The following is a 26,888-nucleotide window of genomic DNA, read 5'->3' as shown; positions in this document are numbered from 1 at the left end:
TTTATGAAATGGTGCTAAAACAAATATACAACATACAGTTCGAAAATACATAAAATCAACAGAAGTAGTAATGGAATGTGCGTTGAGAATAAATGTCAGGAAAAAAGTCAATGTATGGTAAGAGTAATTAGCTATGTGCCTTGTAACAAGTGCTTTTCAACGTCTAATTAATTATAAAACTAAGTACAAAAACTCCAGGAGGCAGTTAGTATCAGTTTATAAATGATAAATTCAGATAAAATACATATGTTTTACGATTCATCACGAGTAGTTTTAGTTGATTGTTTCTTGAAAATGATTTAGAAAACATTATCTTCACAAGAAGTAAGCTGAATATGCACATCATGCTCACAAACATCTGTTCGAAAACTGTTATTTTTGTAAAAAATATAAAGAACCTCAGAATAATTAAACTGATAACATTGTATTTTATTTTTTATGCTGATAGTGAATTCGAAATCATGTGTTATATTTCAAATATTGATTTATTTTTTATTTCGTTATATGAAATAATTAGTCTTTCGATAAATGCCAAAAGTAAAATGATAATTGCCCTGTAATCGCAGATTTTCGTTGTCAATATCACCTAAATTGCTGTTTTAATTACAATTACTTTAATTGCTCTATTATAGACATGTATCCCCAGAAAAATTTATTGATAAATTAAATGACATTCATTAAAATACCTAACCTACCTTACCTTAGATATCTTTGTAAATTCAATATAAATATGCTTGGGCCATCCTAAGCTAAATTGCAAGAATAACTGACAGATTTTTGAATAAAAACTATAAATGGATGCTATAGAGTTGAAAGATTCATATAGTATAGTTTCAAAATTGTAGACACTAAATTCCAAGAAATGGTGATGACCATTCTAAGTTATTCTTGATCTTCCACTAGCGCACAGAAATTTTTTTACAAATTAAATGTACTACTATTCTCTCCCTAGCGCTAAGAAATTTTTAAACGAATAGGTACGTGGAATCGGTAATAAGGCAACTAAATAATTTAGACATCTGATTATATGGACTAACAAAAAGGCTAAATATGCATACACTATGCTCAAAATCAAATTTACTACATTTTAAATGTGTAAGACAAGAAATTATTGCATCAATTATATATATGCTATATTGAACGATACATACGAGATTGTTGGCGAAGGCAATATTTGTGAACGATAAAAAGATTTAGATTAGAAGGAAGATGCATTTTTTGTTTAGATGAAACCTAAAACTGGCTAAACGAAAATCATAACGTTTCAAAAGTGTAAAAATATTATAAGTTCTCCACAAGCCTTTCTAGAAGGCTTGTGGAGAACTTCGTTTCGAAATCCACTAACAATTACCATGAGGAAAAGAACTCAGACGTTTTTAAGGATAACTTTTTTCAAGTATTGAATTTTTTACCAAATAATGTTGTTATAGTGCCTGTTTTCAATAAAGCCAGCTATCACTTAAAATTAGTGAAAAAGTTACCGACGGTCTCATAGAAAAAAGTAGATATAATTGACTGGCTCCAAAGCAAAACAATACCGTATGATCAGACTATGCTTAAAACGGAATAATTATTACAAATTACAAGGCATCCTAAATCGTACTATAAAAAATATGTCATTGACGAAATGGCAACAACAAAAGGAATAACGGTATTATGTTTGCCACCTTATCATTGTCAACTAAATCCAATAGGGTTAATATGAGCTCAAGTAAAAAACTGGACCAATACCGTAAACCACGTAAAAAAAAGAGAAAGAAAGATTGTGGACTGTTTATAATAACATTGAAGAACTTTGTCAATCTAGAATCATTCCAATCGGACCGGACAACGAAGAAGAGAAAAAGATGGAAATCCATAATTTATAAGTAAATCAGTTCGTTTTTAATTTATGGCCTTTGCTTAAATGTTAATATCAATACGATATATCTGCTTTAATATTAATTTTATTTTAACATATAAATCTGTCCCTTTTTGATTCTCCAACACTGACCCATGATTTTTATAGCTGTTAGGTATATAATCCATGGGTTTGTATTGTTATTTCTATGTGAACATGGTGGATGGAGTCTTTGAAAAATAATATCAAATACTACATTTCAACAGGAGGATATTATTTTCATTTCAGTTTGCCCACCTTACCAGCTGTTAGCAGATTAGTGAAGATTTGCATTTATAAGAGCTGCCAGTGTGCCAGTTGCAAACAAATAAAGTATAAACATTAATACAATTATTTATTCAATAAAGTATAGAAGGAATTATTCTAACACATTTCATTAACGGTGGAATTAGTACTGTAGTATTGCCTAATACTGTGTATAGTATTTTTCATATAAAAATGCGTTTACGTCACAATTTATATAAAGTGACGTCACTTATATTTAAAATTTCCAGAACGTCAACCTTAGAGTTCAAATTTTCCTAACACAGCTAATAATACGAAACCCATACGGAACTGCTCGATCTTTCATAGGCGTCAACATGGTATAATAATCAGAAAAATGTAATCGTCATTATATTGGGAATTTTAGAATTATATTTATTAAATAACCAAAAACAATTGTTATTATTAATAATATAAATTTGATGAAATAACTCTAAGTTTAATATTCCACAAAATAATAATTTTAATTAAATATATTAGACAATTATACGCAACTGATACGGGAATACTTCAAATTTTTTGACAGTTCAGCGTGTGGTAAAATTGTTTAAAGTGTTGCCGCTTTTTTAGAGTAAGAATTTTGTTTATGTTTTGATTTCTTACACAATTTGATCATAATATATTATATATTAATAAATTGTATTTATAAATACATATTAAATTTAGATTAATAGCGTTAAAAACTAATTATTGTTGTGTATTGTGATTGTGCTATGCCAAAACAACTAAATAGTTTGTAGAAAGCTGATAATCTTTCATATAAGATAGATTATTTTGAACAAGAAATAATGGCGGGACGTTTTTATTATTAATGCTCTAAAAGTGGTAAGTTTAAAATTTAGAGTATATAATTTTGTATTAAAATGTTTTCTTATGTATTTTAGTGTGTTGCAGTAATCTTAAAACTAGGTGTATTTACTGTTAATATAATAGTTTGACAAATAGTTGACATTTTAAAAATTCCTCACTTACTAACTATTTTGATGTTTTGGCAACGCTGTGGGGTTCTGACGTCGTAAATCTTGAATGATGTGCACGAATTTTTATATAAAAAAATACTGTGTAAATTAGGATTTAAATTAGGATGTTTTAAATGTTGGATTTCTTATTGCAGGAGTATTACTAATAACATTATAAAAAAGCTAATACAACAAGTACTAATTTTTACAATATTTTCCACATAAATCTCGCATAGACCAAAATTTCAGGAGAACGGCGCATCATTCATATTTTTTTAATATAAAGTATATAATAAAGAACACCCGGTGCAAGCGTCGGTAAAGTTGTTCGGCGTCGTCGCCAAGGCAGAGGCCAATCAATATCCAGATGAGAGAGTCGAGCGACGGCTTCAAGAAGGCGTCTCGACGTCGAGAGTTTTCACTCAACAGGCCAAAGACGCGTGCGCGTTGCGTGATTAGAAATCGACGTTTGTCGCCTACGCGCGTTGTTGTCAGGTCATTGCCAAGAAATTAAAAGCGAGAAAATTGTAAATAATTTATAAACAACTTTATATACTCTAATCATTTGGAGAAATCCAATTCCAAATAATAGTTCATGGTTGAAGAATACGTAGTTTCCCATTTGTGAAAAGAAATTTCCTTTTTGTTTGGTCTCCTGTATGGCTGTAATATCTATTTCATATTTGTTCAAGATGTCTGTAAGTTTTTTAGTGTTCCTGCTTTAAAAGTTCCTCTAACATTCCATTGTAAAACCATAATATCATTTAGTGCCGTATTTGTTTCCCAATTTTCCCGACCGTTGTGCAGCTTTTCGGTATGATGGCTCCATTTTCACCATTCATTGTTTATACATATTTTGTGGTGTACAACCTTAGTTTCACCTTTTCCTCTATCGCCATCTATCTTAGTTCCTTCAGTAGGTTTGCTTGAGCTTGCGTTAAATCACTTTCATTGAAATAAATACTGCGTTCAACTTTATTCTTATTCATCATAATAAATTCTTTATCCTTCATAGTGCGACGAACTAGAACAACTGTAGAGAATTACCAGACAAAAAGAAGAGAAGAAAAGAGGATACACAAAAGAAAAAAATTAAACAATCTAAATACGGAACTTAAATATATAGAAAACCTTAACAGAGAGAAAGAATTTAGAGCATTCTATAAGAAAGTTAACATCAACAAAAAATAATTCAAGGCAATCACAAGACAATGCAGAAGTCAGAATGGCGACCTGTTAACAACAAGGAAAGATGTATTGAATAGATGGGTGGAATACTTTAACCAGGCACTTAATATGGAGGAAGAAGAAAACCTGGAAGACGAAAGAGGTGAGGTAAGGGGAGTGCTAAATTAATGCAGTGTATAAAATATTTTCTACAGTACTATGCCACCGTATGGCAGAACGGATAGCAGGAAAATACCAGGCTGGTTTGAGAGGCGGTAAATCGACAATTCATCAGATTGCAACCCTGAAACAAATTTTGGAAAAAACACTGGAATATGACGTTGATACTCATCACATATTTATAGACTACAAAGCAGCCTAAGACTCTGTGAATAGAAGAGAAATGTTCAAAGCAATGCAAGAGCTAGGAATATCAGATCAGTTGGTAAATTTAACAAAGCTAACTCTTGAAAACGTTGAATATAGAGTACGAATTAAGGAGGAACTGTCTGAAACTTTTAAAACAAATAACGGGCTGCGCCAGGGAGATCCTCTCTCCTGTATTCTGTTCAATCTGGCTCTGGAAAAAGTAATATGTCACAAATCACAACCACTGGTTCAATAAATAATAAATCAGTGTATCAGAGAACGGAAAACGCTGTAGGAAAGGCGTGTGTTAGAGAGGCCATTAAAAGAAAGGTACAAAAATAGGCTTAATAATAAACACCAACAAAACAAAGTAAATGAAAATAAGCACGCAACAGCAAATCCTACGACCACCATCATCGAAGCAGTGAACGAATTTGTATACCTGGGAGCGCTCCTTAACACTACTACCGCAGAAAATAATACTACCGCAGAGATACCTCCTCCTTAATCGCTCAATCTCCTCCTTAATGCCACAATTATATCGAGAAATACAAAAATAAAACTCTACAAAACAAAAATACGCCCAGTCCTAACATATGTTTAAGAGACCTGGACTCTAACAAAAAATAATGAAAACATGTTAGGGTGTTTCGAAAAGTACTAAGGCGAATCTATGGAGCAGTGAGTGACAATGGAGTGTGGAGAAGACGATACAAGTTCGAACTTTATAGAATATACCAGGAACCTGATATCGTAAAACATATTAAGATAGGACGTTTGAGGTGGATAGGACATGTAATGCGTATGGAACAAAATTACCCAGCTGGAAAAACGCTCCTTGATAGACCCATTGCTCGGAGAAGAAGGGGAAGACCCAGAAACAAGATTCCTTGATAATATCGATGAAGACATGAGAAATATGGGAATACGTGTTTGGCCGAGAAAGACGATGGATAGGGACGACTGGAGTGGACATAGTGTCCATTTTCATTATCCACACTGGTGGCTTTCCATGCGCGATTTTTATTTTATGAACATCCTTTACTTTAACATTTACACTCAATTTATTTGCAACAAAATCGTGTCTTGTGATTAAATATGTTATTTTCTTATTTGGTATCTATTTTTTCAATCCTACTATTCAAGAAATTTACCTTTTCCCTAGAATTCCTTTCTTTTGTTAAATTACATTTCACTCATAAAATTCAAAAATATTCCCATTCAATATAACTGTATCCCCATCAAGTTTTGGCTCCACTCTCTATTTTTTCTTAAAAATAAGTACAGTAGCAGCCAGTTACGAAAATCCAGCGCAAATCCTTATTTTCGTACCGATTCGATCCGAGCGCCTTGTTTACATATTAGTCCACGCTGTCAATAGCGTAGCGGTAGCTATTCGGTGCCGTTAATTATATAAAAAGCATAATCACGCCACTGTCCACCTCTTCGGATACAGTCGACACACGCCACATGCGCGAGGTATGATCTTGCTATGTTGCGTTTGCAGTAACTATTTGTACTTGTTGAATACTAGCAGTAAGATAATAGCAACAGAGATGGAATGCCTGCGAAGATGCTGCAGAGTAACAAGAATGGATAGGAGAAGTAATGACGAAATAAAGCAAAGAACATCAATAGAAACAGACATACTAACATATATAGAACAAAAAAGACTAAAGTGGTATGGACATGTAAGAAGAGCTAGCGACAGCAGATGGATAAAAAGAATAACCGAATGGAGCCCCATAGGAAGGAGGAAAAGAGGACGACCCCGAAAATCCTGGAGGAACGAAGTAGACGACGCCATGAGTAAGAGAGGACTAAACGATGGAGAATGGAACAACAGAGAGAGATGGAAACGGTTGAGCGAGGGAAGGCAGTGAATACTGTAGAATCCCTAAATATATATATGAATACTAGTTTTTAACACAAACAGCCACACTCAAACTTTCAACAGAAACTTTGTTTTAAAGAGCTCTACAAGTCGATATAAATAGAAAATGGCATCAATATTTACTCCTACGATAACAGTTTGTTGTATAGAGATACGAGTAGAACCTCTTTAAATCTGTCAATACACCAATATGTGATAATACATAAGAATTTGTGTAAATATATCACATAAAGCTCCATCCAATAACGATATTTCAAATTTCTAAACAATTATTCGTTAGAATGAGAACCATTTTCAACAGTCGAGACATATCATTAAAAACAAAATGCCGTCTATTGAACTGCTACATATTCACAGTTCTGCTCTACGGAATGGAAGCATGGACACTGACTGTTACATCTATGAATCGGCTCGAAGCTTTCTAAATGTGGTGTTATAGGCGCATCTTACGTATATCCTGGGTTGACAGAGTTACTAATGTGGAGGTCCTGCGTAGAACGGGGAAAGAATGTGAAATTCTCATGACCGTCAAAACTAAAAAGTTGGAATATCTAGGACATGTAATGAGAAATCCAGAACGTTACGGCCTTCTCCGCTGATTCTCCAAGGGAAAGTAAATGGTAAGAGAGGACCGGGAAGAAGACGCATTTCCTGGCTTCAAAATTTACGAAAGTGGTATAACACGACTACCACTGAACTGTTCCGCGCTGCAATAAATAAAGTAAAGATAGCCGTGATGATCGCCAACATCCGGAACGGATAGGCACTTTAAGAAGAAGAAACAATTATTATTAAAATTAGAACAATTTTTTGATAGCGGATTAAGCGGATAGCTACGTACGCACACACAAACTGCACCAAAATGTAGTAAATAAATAATACTCAATAAATTTCAATAATATGACAGAACATTAGTCTAATATTAAAAAGTTGTCCGAGCATTCAAAACAACTAAAAACGTAGATTAAATCACATTATAATGTAAAGTAATAAACATTATTTAAACCGCAATGGATATGTACAAAAGCAAATAAAATGATGGTTAAATGGATTTGAAAACCAAAATATTTTATAACAATAGTAACCTTGATGTTAACCAATTCGTGGAAAAGTTCTACAAAACCCGCATGTAAATAATAATTAATGAAAACTGCGATATATATTCATGTGCTGAGAATTTGGCAACGCCGAGGCCTTGCTACGCCTACACAAAATCGGCTTTTCCACATTGTTTGAGGCAGGTCGGGAAATACTCTCTCGATGCTTCAGCACAGCTGAGTCTTTTGCCTTGCAAAACTTATGACTCGCTCATCTCCCCGTTTCACGTACCTATATAAAAATAAAAACGACAATAAAAAGAAATCATAAATATAGAACGTCATAAAATGTCGAGGGCATCGATAAGTACGTTGTGTATATGTAACGCTGCAACAAAGTTTAAGTTTGAGAGATGTATTTTTAGCTCCATAGCTCCATAGGATTAATTCGCATGCAGCTATAAAAATTAAGTGAACATAATGCAAGTCAACAGGGGTGTAGAGAAAACAATTTTTGCATGAATAAAGTACACATAAGTCATCAAAATTAAATTTTTGCATATTAAACATATACCTAACTGTATGAAAATAGTGGAAAGTTGCAATTATTACAAAAATGTCTTAACAAGTATTCAAAACACGCACAAGTATATAAGGTGTGACAAAAAGGTAGGTCATAATATAAAATCACATATTCTGGAACCAAAAATATCGCAGTTTAACCGAAGTTACCTTTTTTGTTGATCTCGCTTTCCATATTCCCGTAACAAGTATTTTGCTGTCCGAATGCTCTCAACCGGCCAAGTTGTCTCCTTTGTGTAAACTGTGTGGTAGATTATTATTTCTTGTTCAAAAGCTGGCTAAAAAATAGCAAACAAACGCAGTCCAGGACGAAGAAAGACTTCATGGTTGAAGCTTGTATGGTATTGATACAAGCATGCCATTTAGGGTCGCAATGAATAAAATCAAAATAGCTATGATGGTAACCAACGTTCTGAAAGGATATGGTACGTGCAGAAGCAGTACCCTTCCTTCCTCCTATGCTTTGTTAAAGGTTTCTAATAGCAGAATTATTGTATTGTTTCCTGGATTTTTTTATAATTTCTTATGTTACTTTATTTCTGGGGGGTTTCTCATTTTTTAGTTTTCTTTTTGCTTCTCTCCGATTCTTGTATGGAATACTATCTCCCATTTAATCATTTCTTTTAGGTTAGATCAGGTTCAATATTAGTGGGTGCTTAACCACCGTTCCACTTGATCTACTAGGTCTATTATGGTTCATCTTTAGTAAGTAGTTGTTCTTTCAGCTCAGCCTTTTTATATCATTTATTTTATAATTTATAGTTGACCCTAGTATTTGAAAATAATCTTTCCATCTTGCCACTTCAGGCAGAATCACTCCTTCCAGTCCTTCCGTATTTTTAATTGCTGTTGAATCTACCTTTTTCACACTTATTTAGTTTTTGAAAACTTAAGAGAATAATTTTTTACTGCTTTCTCCTTACAATTTCGCTACACATTCTTTCCACGATTCCTGAGCTCCTTTGAATTTTCTATTTTAATACAAACATTTTTTCACTTTCTTATTTTGTTATTTCGTATTATCTCCTAATTTTGCTGTGTTCCATTGTGTGTAAATATTAGTTCCACATTTTTTCTGTTTAATTTTTATTAATATATAAAGAAATACGAAAAATCAGCGCCATGACATCAATTAAAAATGAAAAGTGAGCTTTTCTTATTCGTGGAAAACGTGCATCAACCAGTCCCAACAAAGCAGTATGACAAAATAAGTAAAACCTACTCTTTTTAGTATTAAATAATCTATGGAAATTGGTTGGCTGAAAAAACAGCGAGATGGGAAGATGTAAAAATATGTAACGTTTTTATTCTGACTCTTCTTTCGAGAAAACTGAGAGTATGAAAAGGAAACTGACATGCATTCAACCATTGACATCAAGAATCCTATAGATACATAAACAGAACAATAAGGAATATAGCGCATAGAAAATATAGATATTGCTAAAAAATCTGTAGGGACCTACAATTTAAATATTATTTCTGGCATATGACCACCAAGGCTGGCTCTCTAATATGGAGGTCAAATTTTCGATTAATTTTTTCAACTTTTGTGGCCGTATATCGGCAATAACGCGGCAAAAGCTGCCCTGCAAGTGGTCAATCGTTTCAGGCTTATAGGCGTAGACTAGCGACTTCACATATCGCCACAGAAAATAGTCTAACGGCGTTCAATCGCACGATCTTGGAGGCCAATTAACGTGAAATTATGCGGTTACCAAACGTTTCCTTCAATAAATCAATTGTAACACGAGCTGTGTGACATGTTGCGCCGTCTTGTTGAAACCACAGAAAGAAAAAGTCAGTAAACATGGTTCCATAGTGGTTACCATTGACTATAACGTTCTTGTCAGTATCGTTTTTGAAGAAGTATGCACCAATGATTCCACGAGCCCATAAAGCACACCAGTCAGTTTTTCTGGATGTAATGGTTTCTGAACACTCTATAATGGTAATGGACATTTGAGGATTATCTTCGCTCCAAATACGGCAGTAGTGTTTGTTGACGTAGCCATTTAACCAAAAGTGAGTTTCATCGCTAAAAAAATTCGATTATGAAAATCGAGATCAACGGCAATCTCGTTTTGGGCCCATTCACCGAATCTACGCCTTGCTAGATGATCGTTCGTGTAGCTTAAGTTGGATTTGATAAGCTAGCAAACCAAGCTCTTTCCGCCACAGTTCTTTCCGCGAGTGATACACTCGACAGCAGCAACAACTTCTTCTGTACGACGTCTATGCGGACAAGCTTTATCATTTAGAGTAAACGTGGTACGAAAACGTTCTATGGTTACTCGAATTAATTGCTCTTAATAAAGTTGCACAATTTGGAAGTGTTGTTCATGCACCAGTCTATTAATGTTGTAATGCCAAACTGAACTACACATAAATTACTTGTCAAAAAGGCCGCTAGTTAACAAAGTGTTGCCAAATTACATTTCTGTACCTCTAAAAAAGATCCAGTAGAATAGGTAAGTCGCTGTATTTAGAATCAAGATAACCCAAACATTGGTAGTGTGGCATTACATAGATGGAATGTTTATATAGTTTCAGACTGAAAATTGTAAAAAACAACAAATTTAAAATTTGTGAGTTTTAATTGTGAAAAAATCTTTGCCCTTACAAAATTTCTCGTTCCTCCCACACTGGTATATATCATGTCTGTATATTAGTTACAAGTTTTGAAGACCGTTTTATAGCCCATTTTGAAGTCTTTTTTTATGTGTCATGCATCACAATGGTATTATTTTTGATGTGTTTTATTTTTTCCTTTTATCCATTTCGTCGTTTCAGATGCATACATCTCGAGGGACAGCTAACATTAAAAGGATTTGGTACTTGAGTGTAGTCACTGATTTTTTTTATCCAACTTATATTTGAGACAAATTTGTGACAGATAAATACTTCGTGGTCTATGGCGTCTATAGCTATACACCGATCCAGATATTGTGAAATCTATTACGGTGCAGAAACTAAGATGGGCTGGACACATTGTTAGGATGTCAGATGAGTACACAAAGAGATTCAATATTCACAAAGTCAAAGGGCAGAAGAAGTAGACGACGACCGCGTAGAAAATGGATTGGTGATGTGGAAGAAGACACTAAGTCTCTAAGGGTTTGAAGATGAAGGGAAATTTCTAGAAATTGATGGGATGGGCGACTTCTTTACAAGCAGGCCAAGATTCACAAAGGATTGTCGTACCAATTATGATGATAAATTTATATTTATTGTTTTTAACGAGCAAACATATTTTATGGGGGATGCGAGGTGTTGGTTACTATTTAGACATACAAGCGCCCGGCACTGTCCATTGCTTCTAAAGTGGTTCCTTTTAAACTTTGTACGACGAAACATCACCATAATTTATGTTTGGCATATATACGGGATATGCAGTTTAACGCGGATTCCGAATGCCTAAGTGTAGATAGATGAGCAAGTGATAAAAACTTTCTATTTGGTAGTTTGTTGGTGCTTTCCGAAACATCAAAGCAATGGATGGGCAAATGTATGATAAAATAAAAGGACAGAAACGCAATGTAACGAAAGATCGCGTGACTACACACTACGCGGAGTAGTAAATGCAGTTTCATGCGTGTTTCTTAATAAAATTAAAATAAATTAGAATAAAACAATAAAATAAATAAAATAATATAAAATAAATTGAAATAAATAAAATTAAATTAAAATAAATTAAATTAAACTAAACAAATTAACAAAAAATGTTTTTCCCTCAAAGCAATATATACACCGTGTGGCAAAATGAAACACCAACCAAAAGACATAAAAAAGATAAACCCAAACTACATAAAAGACACAAAAATTAACTTTTTAATTAATTTTTTATTATACGCATTAAGTTCCTTTAATTCCCCTAACTAGCGGATTTGTTGGGTTGAATTTGTCTGTCTGTGGTGTACGTTTCATGTCAGGTAATATTTTTATTTCTCAACAATTTTTTTTAAATTTCGGATCTTGTTGGAAGAAGGGAAATTCCCCATTTCCGCTCCTGTATCCGCCACTGCTGTGTGGGAATACCATGGGCCGTTTTTATAGAAGAAAATTTAACAATTGACAATCATGAAATGCTACTTGGAAATAAAAAGGACCTACCCTGAAAAAAAAGTTTGGAGCCAATTTTAACGGGATAGGGTTTCAGAAAGATCGAGTTCCTATTCATTTTGGTGTAAATGTTCGGCGTTATTTAAAATCAGATATTTCCTGGACGATGGATTGGTAGATGTAATATTGAATGGCTTCCTAGTTCGCCCCATTTGAATCCTAAAGATTATTTTTATTGGGATACTTGAAAAGTAGAATTTATAAAACTAAATCAGTAAGGGTTGCAGAGCTAAGGCAAAGAATTGTAATATACACCTTCTACTATCGGTTAGGCCAAAACCAAAGAATGATCGAATATTTCGTACACTCTGTGAAGAAAATGATGAGATATTTAATACATTGCTACTACATACGGAAGTCCGCTGGCTTTCTAAAGGCAATTGCTTACGGCGGTTCTTCAGTCTCATGGATACTGTTATTGAATTTCTTAACACTACTGACCTCACCTTCTACACCTCATAATACAGGGTAAGATCGCCGAAAGGAGAGGCCCAGGCCGACGAAGAACATCCTGGTTCAGAAATCTCCGGAAATGGTATCAAGAAACCACCGCTAATTTATTTAGAGCCGCCGTAAACAAAGTTATTATTGACAATATGATCGCCAACGTTCGATAATCGCACAGTGTACTGAAAGAAGAAGAAGACTGACCTCACACTGAGTACAGAACTAAAAGAAAAGCGAAATGACATCGCTTACTTATCAGATATTTTTCAAAAATTAAATGAAATGAACCTGCAACTACAGGGGAAGAATTCCAAGATTTGACTAGTCTGAAAGTGCCAACTTGGTTTATCAATCCTTTCAGCGTGGAAGTTTCAACGGTATGTCCTTCTCTTCAAGAAAACTTGATTGATTTGAAACATGATGTTGAAATTGAAAGTTTGTTTCGGGAGTGTGGGTATAAAAGATTTTGGCCGCGGATAAAAGAAGTGTATCCAATTTTGTGGAATGCAATCAAATTATTATTATTAGTATTCCCCACAACATATCTAGTGGAGAAAGGTTTTAGTTCTGTGTGTATATTGAAAAACAGACAAATAGGCTCGACATAATAGAAAGAGGGGATTTGAGGTTGTTATTAACCAACATTGAGCCAGAAGAAATTAGGTGAAGGACACCAGGCCCAAGGAAACCATTAACAATTCTTTTACACACAGGTATGGAAATAATTTTTCGGAATATAGGAATTTCAATGCAATAAGTAGATTTCTTGATTTGCAATTAACCAGTTTAAATTTCAAGATAACATCGCGATGTGCCGTATCTAATTCATTTGTTCGACTGGATATGTTGTACCCACTGAGTTCTCTGATTTGCAATTAACTAGTGTAAATTAAAATATAACGTCGCGATGTTTTAAAATTAATTCATTCGTTCCATTGTAATCCTTATTACAAGTCGAACAAATGAATTAATTTTAAAACATTCCGACTTTATATTTGAAATTTACACCAGTTAATTGCAAATCAGAGAACTCAGTGGGTACAGCATATCCAGTCGAACAAATGAATTAAATATGACACATCGCGACGTTATCTGGCAATTTACACTGGTTAATTGCAAATCAAGGAATCTACTTATTGCATTGAAATTTCTATATTCCGAAAAATTATTTCCATGCCTGTATAACCATTTATCATTTTACGAAATGTAAAAATAAATAAATATAGATACTTACCTTTTGTATAGATTCATTATTTGTTTCAATTTAATTGGGGGGGGGGAGGGGGTAATTGTAGTATTCATAACTGGTGAAACCTGTCTAAGGGGGGCGATCATGGGAAAAAGGTTGGGAACCACTGGTTTAGGGTACTGTCATATTAACCACGGAGGACATTTTGAACGCTTGATTGGGTAGAAATTAATTTAGAAACGTAGTGAACTTTCAATTATAATTTGATATAAGGTTGAATGCTCGAATAAATGAACCTTGAAAAATTAAAGGCAAATATCGAGCACAATGTAATAATCAAATCTTGCCCTGGGTCATATCATTATACCATATTCCAGATTGTGTGTTACACACTGGAACACTGTTTCTATATTATACAGGAATTTGTTTGTTTGAGCTCCTAGTGTGGTCGTTTTTATGAAAACTATTTTACACCCAACTGAATTGTTTTTTTTTTATATATTATATTTCTATTTTTCACTGTATATGTTATATTATGTGTTCTTGTATTATTTCTTAGTTATTTCCTATGTATACATAAGTGACTTATTTATATTGTGACATGACATGTAGTGTTTGTTTACTATGTAAAAATTGTCAATACACGTATCTATCTATCTATCTATCATAAAATCGAAAGTATTGTATACGGTTGAACTGGTATTGAAGTGGGCATTTCAATAAAGGTACAAATATGCAGAATGTTGTATTTAAAAAACCAAAATGACTAATGATATCAGAAAAATGGTAAATCCGGCAACATTGCAAGCATCAAATTTGAAATCTCCATATTGCCGAACAGGGGTATCCCCGTTTTTGTATAATTTGGACCATTTATTTAAGAGCTAATTAGGCGTTTTCAGACTTTTGGTCTACTTTGTATAGAAGAAGTACAGGCGCCTAATTTGTAGAATATGAGCAATGTGTGCACGAATTTGTCCATTTATATTAACTATAATTTTATTAGCTTTACGTCTTTACCAGAAATCTAGTTTTTCTTTCTTCTCTTTATAGTAAATAAGATATTTTAATTATAAGGCATTTATGTATTCTATCTACTAATGGCAAAAAAACTAGGAATTCTAAAAATAAATGGATATTTTTAATATATATGAAATTAAACTACAAAACCGGTTATTTTCTATGTGTATGCGGTTATGTCCTGAAGCCACAATTATTGTGTTTTATTCATTCAATTACACCAGGGCTTCAAGGAATTGCAATTGAGGGGAGTCCACATTCAATTTTTCAAGCACATGCCAGTGAATAATAGAAGAAAAGACCCACGTGATTTCTCCTATGAAAAGGTTATAATAAAGATCACACATAGAATTATTATTTAAATTTGCTCAAAGTAAAAGACATTTATTTGTATGAGACTATTATATTAAAAAGCGAAGGAAGTTAAAGGAAAGATAAATATATCATCTATAATATTTATAATTAGATCGTACACGTGGAGAATAAAGAACTTCAGATTAAAAATGGAATACAACATAGAAAAAAAAAAAACAATTCCACTGAGAAACTAAAAAGTAAATCTTCATCCTGTTTTTCAATTCATATTTATTGTGTTCCTGTTGTAGTTCGAATATATTCAAGTCATCTTTTCTGTCCAAAGACTTCGTTTTTATTTTTTTCTGAACTCATCGCTTCTATTCTATCCAGAAAGTTATGAAATTCCCAGAATTGTTAGCTTCATGATTCTGTGTGACGTTCTAAATCTTCTCGCATGCGTTTAGTAAGTAGTGGGTTCCTATATTCCTATAGTCATATGTAAAAAAACAGGCAAAATACAGTAGTCATATTAGCATTCAAGTTTACAGGAATCTTCATAAGTTCCTAAAAGTTGTTCATGATACATCGACGGATACGTCTATTTAGTGGATCTCACATTTTCTATTTATCTGTCTAGATTCCCGATAAGTTCTAAATATGAATACTCGCTGATATTTTTTATTGTTATATACGAAGTAGACCTGTTGGTAACTTCTTCGTTCATATTTCTCGTTTTTTTTTTGAGTTCATTTTCAACCCTATCCTTGCAGCCTGATTTAACCATTGAAACATTTGTTAAACTTTCCATAGGTTTTATGATTGTCCATAACGTTAATGAACCGAAAATCTTCTGAAAGTTTATCGAGGTAGGAGGTAGTTTTTAATATGCTATTGATTATGTACTTTAGAAAGGAACTAGAACGTTAAATGGGTTTTATTGTTGCATATTGTCAATGGACCTCCAAATGTGAAAGAACCGCGTAAAGGGGTGAGTTTTTGATAAACGGGCGAATTAGTCTCTATGGACTACGATGTATTTGGGTGAATTCTATGCAGTTTTAGTACATATACATCTACAGAAAAGTTGTTCAAAATTAAATTTCCTATGGAAATGTCACCTTTAGAGTCAAAAATGATCGACAAAAATATTTTCAAAAAACGAAGCAAAAAATAGAAACACACACATCCTAGAGATAAGCCTCACCTTGGCGTTTTCATTTTAATTTGTCTCTTGTTACCTGGTTTCATTGTTTTCTCGCCTTTTCTTTCACATTGTCCAGCGATCTTTTTGGGGATCGACCCATACTTATATTATGTAATCTAGGTATCCACTGTACGATGCATTTACTCCATCTGGTATCATCTTCTCTGGCAACATTTCCTACACGACCACTTCAATGCAGCAGCACGTTGTGTTACATCCTCTACTTCTTCTTGGTATTTCTTCATTTCGAACGCGATCTTTAAAATTTATTCCCAGCATAAGTCGTTCCATTGTCCGCTGTGTTACTCTCATCTTGTTGGCTTATTTTATGGTCAATATAATTATCTCTAGACCGTATGTCAGCACTGAAAGGATGCAAGAATTGAAAACTTTTGCCTTGATATTTATGGGAATATTATTGGTCTTAAGAACAATTATTGTAACCTTGCCAACGGTAGCTCATGTCAAGCGGAGTCTTCGGTCTATTTACTCGTATTGGTTTTCTCTGCTCATGTTTATTAAATGACCCAAGTAAATCTACCACTCTTTCTATCACTTCCTCCTCCATAGTAACCGGTCCTTCTTCCAAAGTAACAGTCTTTGTTAGATTCATTTTCTTAATTCTGATAATATTTCTTGTAGCTTGTTGAGTTCGATAGCTAATCATGACAATATCGTCCGCAAAGCGGAGATGACTTAGGTATCGTCCGTCAATGTTCGCTCTTTTTGTATAATAAAATGACTTAAGCATTTTGCTTAAGACTTTTTTCTGTCTGAGACTCTCTCATCTGCTAAACATTTATTCAGAAGAACTCATATTGCCTCTAAAGTTGTAGTACCTGCTAATTGTAGCATTTATTTAGTAATTCCGTCCTCACCAGGGGTACAGTTATATTTCATTTAAGCTAGAAAAGCAAAACAGTAAGCTAAAAATGTGAATAGAGAATTAGAAACCAACAAAACCAACAAAAACAAACTTATCAAAAAAGTCAGAGTTCCGTAAATCGATAACTAATGTTATGGAATACTATGCGTTTATTTCTTCTCCGGACTAACTCTTTGTTTTGGAATTAAACAGAATATATTGACATGTATAAATTTATTATATTAGAGGATGAAAATTACACTCTGCTTGTTATTTCTTAAAACTATGAATATATAAGTTCTGTTATCTACAATTATTTAACGATGTTTCTGGATGGATTTGAGTACAAGAGATTGGACTCAAATATTAATATTAAAATAGCAAATACGGATAGCTTATCGAACAAAGAAATAAGAAAAATAAATTATTATTATTCCATAGATACGAAGTATTAGGTGAATAAACTAGCGAAACTTATTTATTCTAAATAGGAAAATATTTATGAAGAGTATTGATTCTGATTTCTAACAGCAAATAATTATTAGTGATTATACATGAGAACTTTTCATAATTGTAAATAACATATACCAGGTGACTAAAAACTATATAGAAATACATAGATACTTTAATTATCTTACATGTGAGTAGGTAGGTACATTACACCTCCTTTTGTAAGAATGAAAATAATTGTAAAATGAATTTTCATTTAAATGGTATAAAACATTTGTATACATTATTATTTTATTTTAACACATTTAAATAGTTTCTTTTAGTCTCGATAGTCTTTCACTTCGTCTTATCGGTGTAGTCTCTGTGAAACTAGTCTCTTCACACTTTTTGGATTCACTATAATTATTGTCTTTATTATGTTTACAATCTATACTTAAATCTGTCTCATGTACATGTTTTCGTTTACTTTGACATATATTTAGTGTTAAACAATTTGTAATTTGTTGACAACTATGTGACGGATTTCTACGAAATCGTCGGTAAAAATATTTAATTATCCTGTATAAAATATAAAGTAACATACATTTTATCAAAAATAAGATTGCATAAGTGAAATAAGAACTATTTTTTATTGTGTCTGAAAAATTAATATTTGTTTCTGAGGTCATTTTCTCTAAATTATCTAGTTTATGGCTTGCTAAATTTAATGCATCTCGATCGAGATTATTTAATTGTAAGGGAACAAGGTGTAATTTGGATTCATTATTTATCTTAATATCATCACAACAGACTTCTGGAAGGGATAAATCTGGAATGATAGACTGAAAATTACTTTCTTTTGGATTTGAGACAGATATCAAAATAGTTGATCCGGTGTAAGTTTTGCAATTATTCGAAGTAGAAAAAATACCTGTGTTTGAAAGAACAATAGATATTGGCGTACTAGTCTGACAGCTTAAAGTTAAATCTGTTGGTTTGGGTAAAACATATATCCAAGAATTTGGTTTGTTTAATTTATGCCAAATTTCATATTCTGTTTGAATTATACGAGTATCGCAACTAGATGGTATGTTTGTTATTGAAGTTAACAATTCAGTTTCACAAATTGGATTAGTGTGTGTAAATCGGAAAGTATCAGGATTTTTGCAAATAAGTTTTTCTTCATCTAATGAATAACAGTCTTCTAATGTATCAATAGTAACATAAATGTTTCTATTTTCTGAAAGAACAAGATATTTGACAGATGGAAGAATAAAGGTAAGTCTCTTTAATGTTGGATGAATTATAGGAAGAGATATTAGTTTAAAAAGAGAATAAGGAGTATTACTAACCAAAGGTATACTAACCGTAATTAAAATCTTGTTATCAAAATATATATATTTAAGTAAAATGATATCGAAATATTTATGAGCATAATCGATAGTCAATGGAAATGGATAAGTCGATGTACTAGGTAAATGCGTTACCGTTTTAGATAATTCTTGAATTAGTTGCTCAGGTGTTATAACAGAAGGATGAAGGTTATTATTTCTTGCAAATAGAATAACGTTTATTAAAGTAGAATATTCTTGTTGTAATTCTGTTATAAAGAAAGTTAGTAAGGTAAAATGTTCTTCAATTTTTTGTTTTAAATCTAAATTAAAATATTTATTATTCATTTTATCTGTGTAATTGGTAATTGATTCAAAATTTTTATCAAAAATCACTTTGTTTCGGTCTAGATTTGTAATAGAGTTATTAAAATTTGCAATCGTGGCTTTTACTACATGAATTTGTTGTTTTAGTAAATCAAGAAGATGATTTTCGTTACTTTCAGCTTTGTTAATAGCATTATTGAAATTTTCAGCATCATCACTGTCTAAGGTACCGAATAAGGTCCTGAAAACAGATCCAATTGCATTAAATAGAGCGCGTTTTGGTCTAAAATGTTCATGCAGAATTATGTTTTTTAAAGTTTGTTCATCTTGAAAGAGTCTAGGTATGATTTGTCCTAAGAGTTTTAGTGAAGTATCGCATAATCGTAATTCAATAAGAACTGGTTTGTTTTGACACAGTCTTAATGTTTTTTGATAGGTGAGATCTACAAAATTTAATTTGTCTGTAAAAGGTTGTAAAGGAATATGACTTAATATGTTCCAATGAGTTTCAATAAATTGAACATTTTTTATGTGTTCGTAATAGATTCCAGGTGATTTGTTGATAGGAGTATTGGTATATTTCTTGTGAATTTGTTCACTATTTGTCAGCCATATTATTGCATACCTGAAACAAAAGCATGTTTCAATCTATTCATGTGAACTTTTATTGGTTTTTTATTTACTAAAATTGTGCAATTGACAGGAGAATTTATCTCTAGAATTTTATAAGGTCCATTATAATTTTGTGTAAGTTTTTTGGTTTGACCCTTCTTTGTTTGCTCATTTTGGAGATATACTAATTGTCCTTCTAAGAAAACGGTGTCATTAATCTTTTGGTCATAATATTTTTTACTGACTACTTTAGATTCTAATAGATTCGTTTTTGCTAACTCATGAGATTTTCTAAGCTTAAGTGTTAAATTATCTAAATAATCTTCATATGTATATTTGAGTTCTACTGGTCGTATTATACTGCTAGGTAGATTAGGTGTATATCCAAATATTAGTTCATATGGTGTGAATTTGGTTGAAGTATGATTAGTTGTATTATATGAAAACATAGCAAAATCTAGCCATTCGTCCCAATCGGATTGATCAGCTTTAATATAATGTTTAAGGTAGTCTGCTAAAGTAGCGTGACTCCTTTCTAATGCAGCATTTGATTCTGGATGATAAGCAGTACAATTTATATGTCTGATTTTAAAAAGCTTGGCGATTTGAGAAAATAATTTGGAAGTAAAATCTCGGCCTTGATCAGTAACTATTATATCGGGTTTTCCAAACTTGCAAATAAATCCACGAACCAGATTTTCAGCGATAGTCTTGGTTTCATGATTCGGAATTGCATAAGCTTGAGAAAATTTTGTTAAGTCATCTTGTAATGTTAATATGAACTTATTACCTGACTCGGTTAAAGGTAAAGGACCTACTATATCTAAAAATATTTTTTCTAATGGATTTGAGCTTGTTGTTGTTATCTCCATGGGCTTTACGAATTTTTTTCTAACGAGTTTATTTTTCTGACAAGATTCACAGGTTTTTATAAAGTTTTTAATATCATTTTTCATATTATTCCATTTGAAATGTTTTTTTTATACGATTGTATGTCCGATGAAAACCAGAGTGTCCAGCCGTAGGACTAGTGTGATTCTCTTGTAATATTGTAGTTATTTCCTCAGGTTCAGGATTTGTTAGTATATCATGATAAATGATAATAGATATATCAGTTTTTCTAAAAATAAATCTAATCATAGATCTAATTTTTCCCCAACTTAATTTATCGTAGCTAAAAGTTATTCTGGGTAGGCAAATTTTTAATATTTTATCGTTTAATAACCAGTCTCTTAATTTTATTAGGGAATTAAATATATCTTCATAAGAGGTATTGTCCCAATAATTATTTTTTATAAATATGTAATAAAAGTTTTTATTTTGATCAGAAATATATATAATGTCATTTAGTCTTGGATTTTTGGCTTTCAATTTTTCTATATGACTGAATTGTTTATTTATTTGTTTCTGAACGATCTCATTAAAATTTAAATCTACGGAAACAAACAATGCTAAATTTTGTGAAAATGATGTAATCTTTTCATTTGTTTCTTTTATATTATCATTTGTTATTAATATAGTTTCGGATTTAGATAAGAACTGTGAATAAGTGTCATTATTTTCTTTACTCATTTTGTTTATTTGTAAGGTGATTGTTGCCGGGTTTTTGTTTTCTTCGCAAATATTTGTTTCAGATATGGTTAAAGGAGGACGACTTAAACAATCAGCATTTTGATTTAATTTACCTGGTTTATAAATAATTTCATAGCTATATTCTTCTAATGCTAATCTCCACCTAACGAGTCTTGATCCGGGATCTTTTACATTAAATAGCCATGTGAGTGGTTTATGATCCGTATAAATGAAAAATTTATTTCCGTACAAATATGGTCTAAAGTGTTTAACACTCCATACAATTGCAAGTAATTCTTTTTCTGTTGTGCTATAGTTTGATTCCGCTTTGTTCAAGGTACGACTAGCATAAGCAATAGGTAAATCATCTGGTACTTTACCTTGAGAAAGTATGGACCCTATTGCATAATTACTAGCATCCGTTGTTAAGACAAAGGGTTTGGTAAAATCTGGATACTGAAGTATTGGTTCTGAACAAAGTATTGATTTCAGGTTCTCAAATGACTGTTGTTGAATGCTTGTCCAATTAAATTCAACATTTTTCCTCAGCAGTTTTGTTAAAGGTTGTGTTAAAGCACTGAAATTTTTTATAAAGCGTCTATAATAACCAGTGAGACCCAAAAAGCTCTTAATATCTTTTTGTGTTCTGGGTATAGGAAAATCTGTAACAGCACATACCTTTTTTTCGTCCGGTTTGACACCAAATTCAGTTATTAAATGTCCTAAATACATTACTTCGCGACGAAAAAATTCGCACTTATCTGGTTGTATTTTTAAGTTGAATGTAGACAATTTTTCGAATACTTCTTTTAATCTTTTATTATGATTTTCTAATGTATCGGCATGAATGACTATATCGTCGAGATAGACAAAACATCTGTAATTTTGTATTCCTGAGAGGACAGTATTCATTAGCCTTTGAAAAATACTGGGAGCATTTTTTAATCCAAATGGCATTCGTGAATATTGATAATGTCCAGACGGAGTTGAGAAAGCAGTCTTTGGAGAATCCTCAGGATCCATTTTGATCTGGTGAAATCCTGATGTTAAATCTATTGTTGAAAAATATTTTGAATGACCCAATTGGTCTAATATATCGACTATATTCGGAAGTGGAAATGAATCTCCTATAGTAATATCATTTAGTCGTCGATAGTCTATAACAATTCGCCATTTCTTCTTTGCTGAAGCATCGGCCTTTTTTGGCACAACCCAAAGGGGCGAATTCCATGGCGAAGTTGATTCTTCGATAATACCTTGATCTAGCATACCTTTTATTTGAGTTTCGACTTCATGTTTGTGTACTTCAGGATACCTGTATGATTTAGTGCTAATAGGTACATTAGAATTTAAAGGAATTTTGCAAGTTATGGCATTTGTACTGGTAAGTTGATCTCCTTCCAGATAAAAGATATGATTGTACTCCTTGCAAATAGAAATTAAAGATGATTTTTCTTCACTATTTAAATGATCTGTTCTCAAGGCATTTTTTAATTTAGCAATTCTGTTAGAATTCGTATTATCTTTATAAGAAGACATTTTTCGTATATTTGCATTGTTTTGTAAATTTGGAATTTTTTCTATTGCTACTTGAATATCGTTTAATTCAACATCCGTTTCAGTAGTGTTTACGATTGAGGTTAAAAAGAAATCATTTTTTACTTTAACAACACTAGGACATAAAAATACACCTTTAAAGATTTCGCGTTCGGGACATAATCCTTCGCTTAATTCATTATTTATTACTTTAATTTGAACAATTGTTTCAGTTCTTGCGGATAGAATAGTTTTATTACTTCTTGAGTTAGAATTAGAGTTTTGATTTAGTATAAGATCGTCTGAACAGGATTTTTCTTCTGAACAGGATTTTGATTTATGATTTCGTGAAGAGTTACAAGTTTTATTTGTGCATATCTCAGTGGATTTTACACATTTTGGACTTGAATTTTCTTTGGATTTAGAGTTAGATTTAGATTGAATTGGATTGGATAGTAGTTCTTCACTACTTAAGGTTATTTGGATATCATTGGTTTCTAAATAAGAATGATCCTCTATGGATTTAGCATCATAAGGAAATATTTCATCGATATTAGAACTTGTCTCGATATTTTGATCTCTCAGAAATTCGTCATTGTCATTGTTTAATGGAGATTTTATATATTCGATTGAAATAGAACAATTTTTAAAGTTTAATTTATTTTCTTTATAATCAATTTGGCATTTATTTATTTCAAAAAAATCGCTACCTAATATACCGTCGAAATGAAGAGGAAAATCGTCTTCTACGACATAGAAAACATGAGTTTGGACAAAATCTTTTATCTTGAAATTTACGTTACAACTACATATAGTTTTATTTGGATTTAAGACATTTTTATCAATGCCTCGTAGAGTAATAGACTTAGAATAAATTTTTGGAATGTTTAGTATTTTTGAATATTTAATTAAAGAAATATCTGCGCCTGTATCGATTAGAAACTTGCAAGAGGATGGATTAGAATTATTTACTAAGGGTAAATCTACATAGGAAGTGACTGAGAAGTTGATGGTTGTGATACGGCCTGAACTGAACGAACTCCTCGAGAATCGACCGTTGGTTGTCGAGGATTCTGGAAGTTTAAAGAATTTGTTGGATTTTTGTTTTTATTGTTAAATTCGCGTTTTCTACATTCTTCTATAACGTGACCTGGTTTTTTGCAGTATCTGCAAAAACGTTGGGAAGTGTTGGTATTTTCTTTTCTTAAGTTTGGAGGAAAATCAGAATTGGAATTTGAATTTGAAGGTTTATAATTTTGATTTTGAGAATTTGACCTTTGAAGATTTGAATTAGGATATTTTGGGTTTTGAAAACTAGAATTTTGAAGATGTCTAACATTTCTATCTGAATTGTTTTTATATCGACAGTTATTTGAGGAATGGTTATTTCGTTTGCAAATATTACAGAATGGTCTGAAAATTTCTTGTCTTGATAACTGTTCTTGTTCTTCGGCAATTGCTATAGCAACAGCTCTTTCTAAGGAATCTGGATTTCGGGCTTTGATTAAAATAGAGAGGTCTTTGTTTAATCCTCTAATAAAGACATTTAGTGCTTGAGTTTTTAAGAGTTTAGTACATGCATTTCTTGCATCTGGAGATAAGTCTGGATCAAGTGTATTTATTAATTTTATATAGCAATTTTCAACTTTGTTTGCAAATGACATTACATTTTCACTGGGCATCTGACGTAAGGAATGTAATTCCAATTGCCACTGACCTTCAGTTCGGCGTTCAGAATAAGCATCTAATAAGAAGTCTTTTAAATCTTTCCATTCGTCAAATGTTCTGTTTCTAGTTATGGCCCTAGCTTTATCGGTTAATTTAGTTTCTATAATGGCTAATAAGATGGGTTTGGATTGCGGATTTACTAAATTGTATGCTTTATCACAATTGTCTATGAATTCGTATAATTTTGATTTTGTACCATCAAATCGAATGAGAAGTTTTTCAGCTATTTCAATTGATACTGACATTTTATTTGAATTAGAAGTAGAAGAATTTGAAAGAGAATTTGAGTCGGGAGAAGGTATTTGTTCGTCAAATAAGTTACTTATATCAGGATATAAAGTAGACATACGTTTACAAGATTTTTAAAATATGAGACAGAATTTAAGATAGAATGTACTTACAAGTAGAATATTGTTGTTGGTCGCATAGTCTATTATTCCACGGGTTCACCTCTACTTCCGATGGAACTACAATTGGGTTATGACTGGAACTGGATTTCGAACTGGATGTACTGGACCCCAATGTAATTAGTTGTAGTGGCGATTTTTCCACACTGACAGTTTTTTTTTGAATGATTCCTCGAAGGAAACAAGTCAATTCAAAAATTCCTCAGCTCTCCTTCTATCAGCAATCAGAGGAACTCTGCTACTAATATCCCACGTTCTGACACCAAATTTTGTTATGGAATACTATGCGTTTATTTCTTCTCCGGACTAACTCTTTGTTTTGGAATTAAACAGAATATATTGACATGTATAAATTTATTATATTAGAGGATGAAAATTACACTCTGCTTGTTATTTCTTAAAACTATGAATATATAAGTTCTGTTATCTACAATTATTTAACGATGTTTCTGGATGGATTTGAGTACAAGAGATTGGACTCAAATATTAATATTAAAATAGCAAATACGGATAGCTTATCGAACAAAGAAATAAGAAAAATAAATTATTATTATTCCATAGATACGAAGTATTAGGTGAATAAACTAGCGAAACTTATTTATTCTAAATAGGAAAATATTTATGAAGAGTATTGATTCTGATTTCTAACAGCAAATAATTATTAGTGATTATACATGAGAACTTTTCATAATTGTAAATAACATATACCAGGTGACTAAAAACTATATAGAAATACATAGATACTTTAATTATCTTACATGTGAGTAGGTAGGTACATTACACTAATATCAGAAGCCAAGAGCTATTTAAAAAGAAAAGATGACCAACAAATACAATAAAAGACCTTAAAGGAGCAAAATAAAATACTTCAAGCAATAAATGGCCATCACCATAAGATGCCGTAAAGGCTGATATGAAAGATTAGCTTCACAATCCAGAATCTCATTACAAACGGTGACACAAAGAACAAAAAAAATATTAGAACTGAGATGTTTTTTTAACTCTTATTTAATTTATATGTATTTATGTACAACTATATAATTTGTTTACTTATTTTTCGTTCTTTTCAGTTACATTAAAAGCTAAAGAGAAAAAGTTATTTAAAAATGATAAAATTGGACTTTTCCTGACAATCTTTTTCTACCTGCTTGGCCTTTTTCAATTAATCTACAGCTGTGAAACTATGACGTAACCTCTTCAACCATTACCCAGAAGCTCATTTATAAAAATCAAGTTATAATCGTGACTAGACATATTTTACCGGGGGATAAAGCTGGCAGATGCATGATACCATAATGCTTTGCTTTAGATCCGTGTGTTAATATTCTTCACGGACGAACAGAGTTCCTTAAATTTATATACAAATTAGAATACTTGTGAAAAAACGTTAATTAATTTTGTGTCCTACATGGAATAAGATGAACAAGTAAAAAACAATCTCAATTTTATTATGAAACTATTTATTTTTGCCGTCTTTTTAATATCTTGTTAAGAATAAACACAAATTGTAAAATAAATTCTTTATTTGAATTGACGACTGTTATTAAGAACACCATCTTGATTTTTAATTTTTAAAACAACTTTTGGACGTAGCAAATAAAGCAAAAATAGGCGAACATTTGCAAATAATAGT

At 32.0% G+C, this 26,888-nt stretch overlaps 2 protein-coding genes across 6 annotated transcripts in view; both read right to left on the bottom strand.

The window, feature by feature from the left end:
* tai (basic helix-loop-helix family member taiman) overlaps positions 1-26,888 on the bottom strand; it is a 265,687-nt gene that overhangs the window by 136,000 nt on the left and 102,799 nt on the right. The window lies entirely within an intron of this gene.
* LOC140441864 (uncharacterized) lies at positions 17,484-26,035 on the bottom strand. Its single transcript, XM_072532821.1, has 2 exons — positions 25,250-26,035; positions 17,484-20,025 (listed from the first exon to the last, which is right to left on the bottom strand). The coding sequence occupies exons 1-2, from the start codon at positions 25,273-25,275 to the stop codon at positions 18,069-18,071; spliced, it is 1,983 nt and encodes a 660-aa protein (XP_072388922.1). The 5' UTR covers positions 25,276-26,035; the 3' UTR covers positions 17,484-18,068.

Source organism: Diabrotica undecimpunctata, chromosome 5 (genome assembly GCF_040954645.1).
Source record: "Diabrotica undecimpunctata isolate CICGRU chromosome 5, icDiaUnde3, whole genome shotgun sequence".
Classification (NCBI taxonomy): domain Eukaryota; kingdom Metazoa; phylum Arthropoda; class Insecta; order Coleoptera; family Chrysomelidae; genus Diabrotica; species Diabrotica undecimpunctata.
The sequence above is the reverse complement of the archived record's forward strand: the minus strand, read 5'-3'. Positions and strand labels throughout refer to the sequence as shown.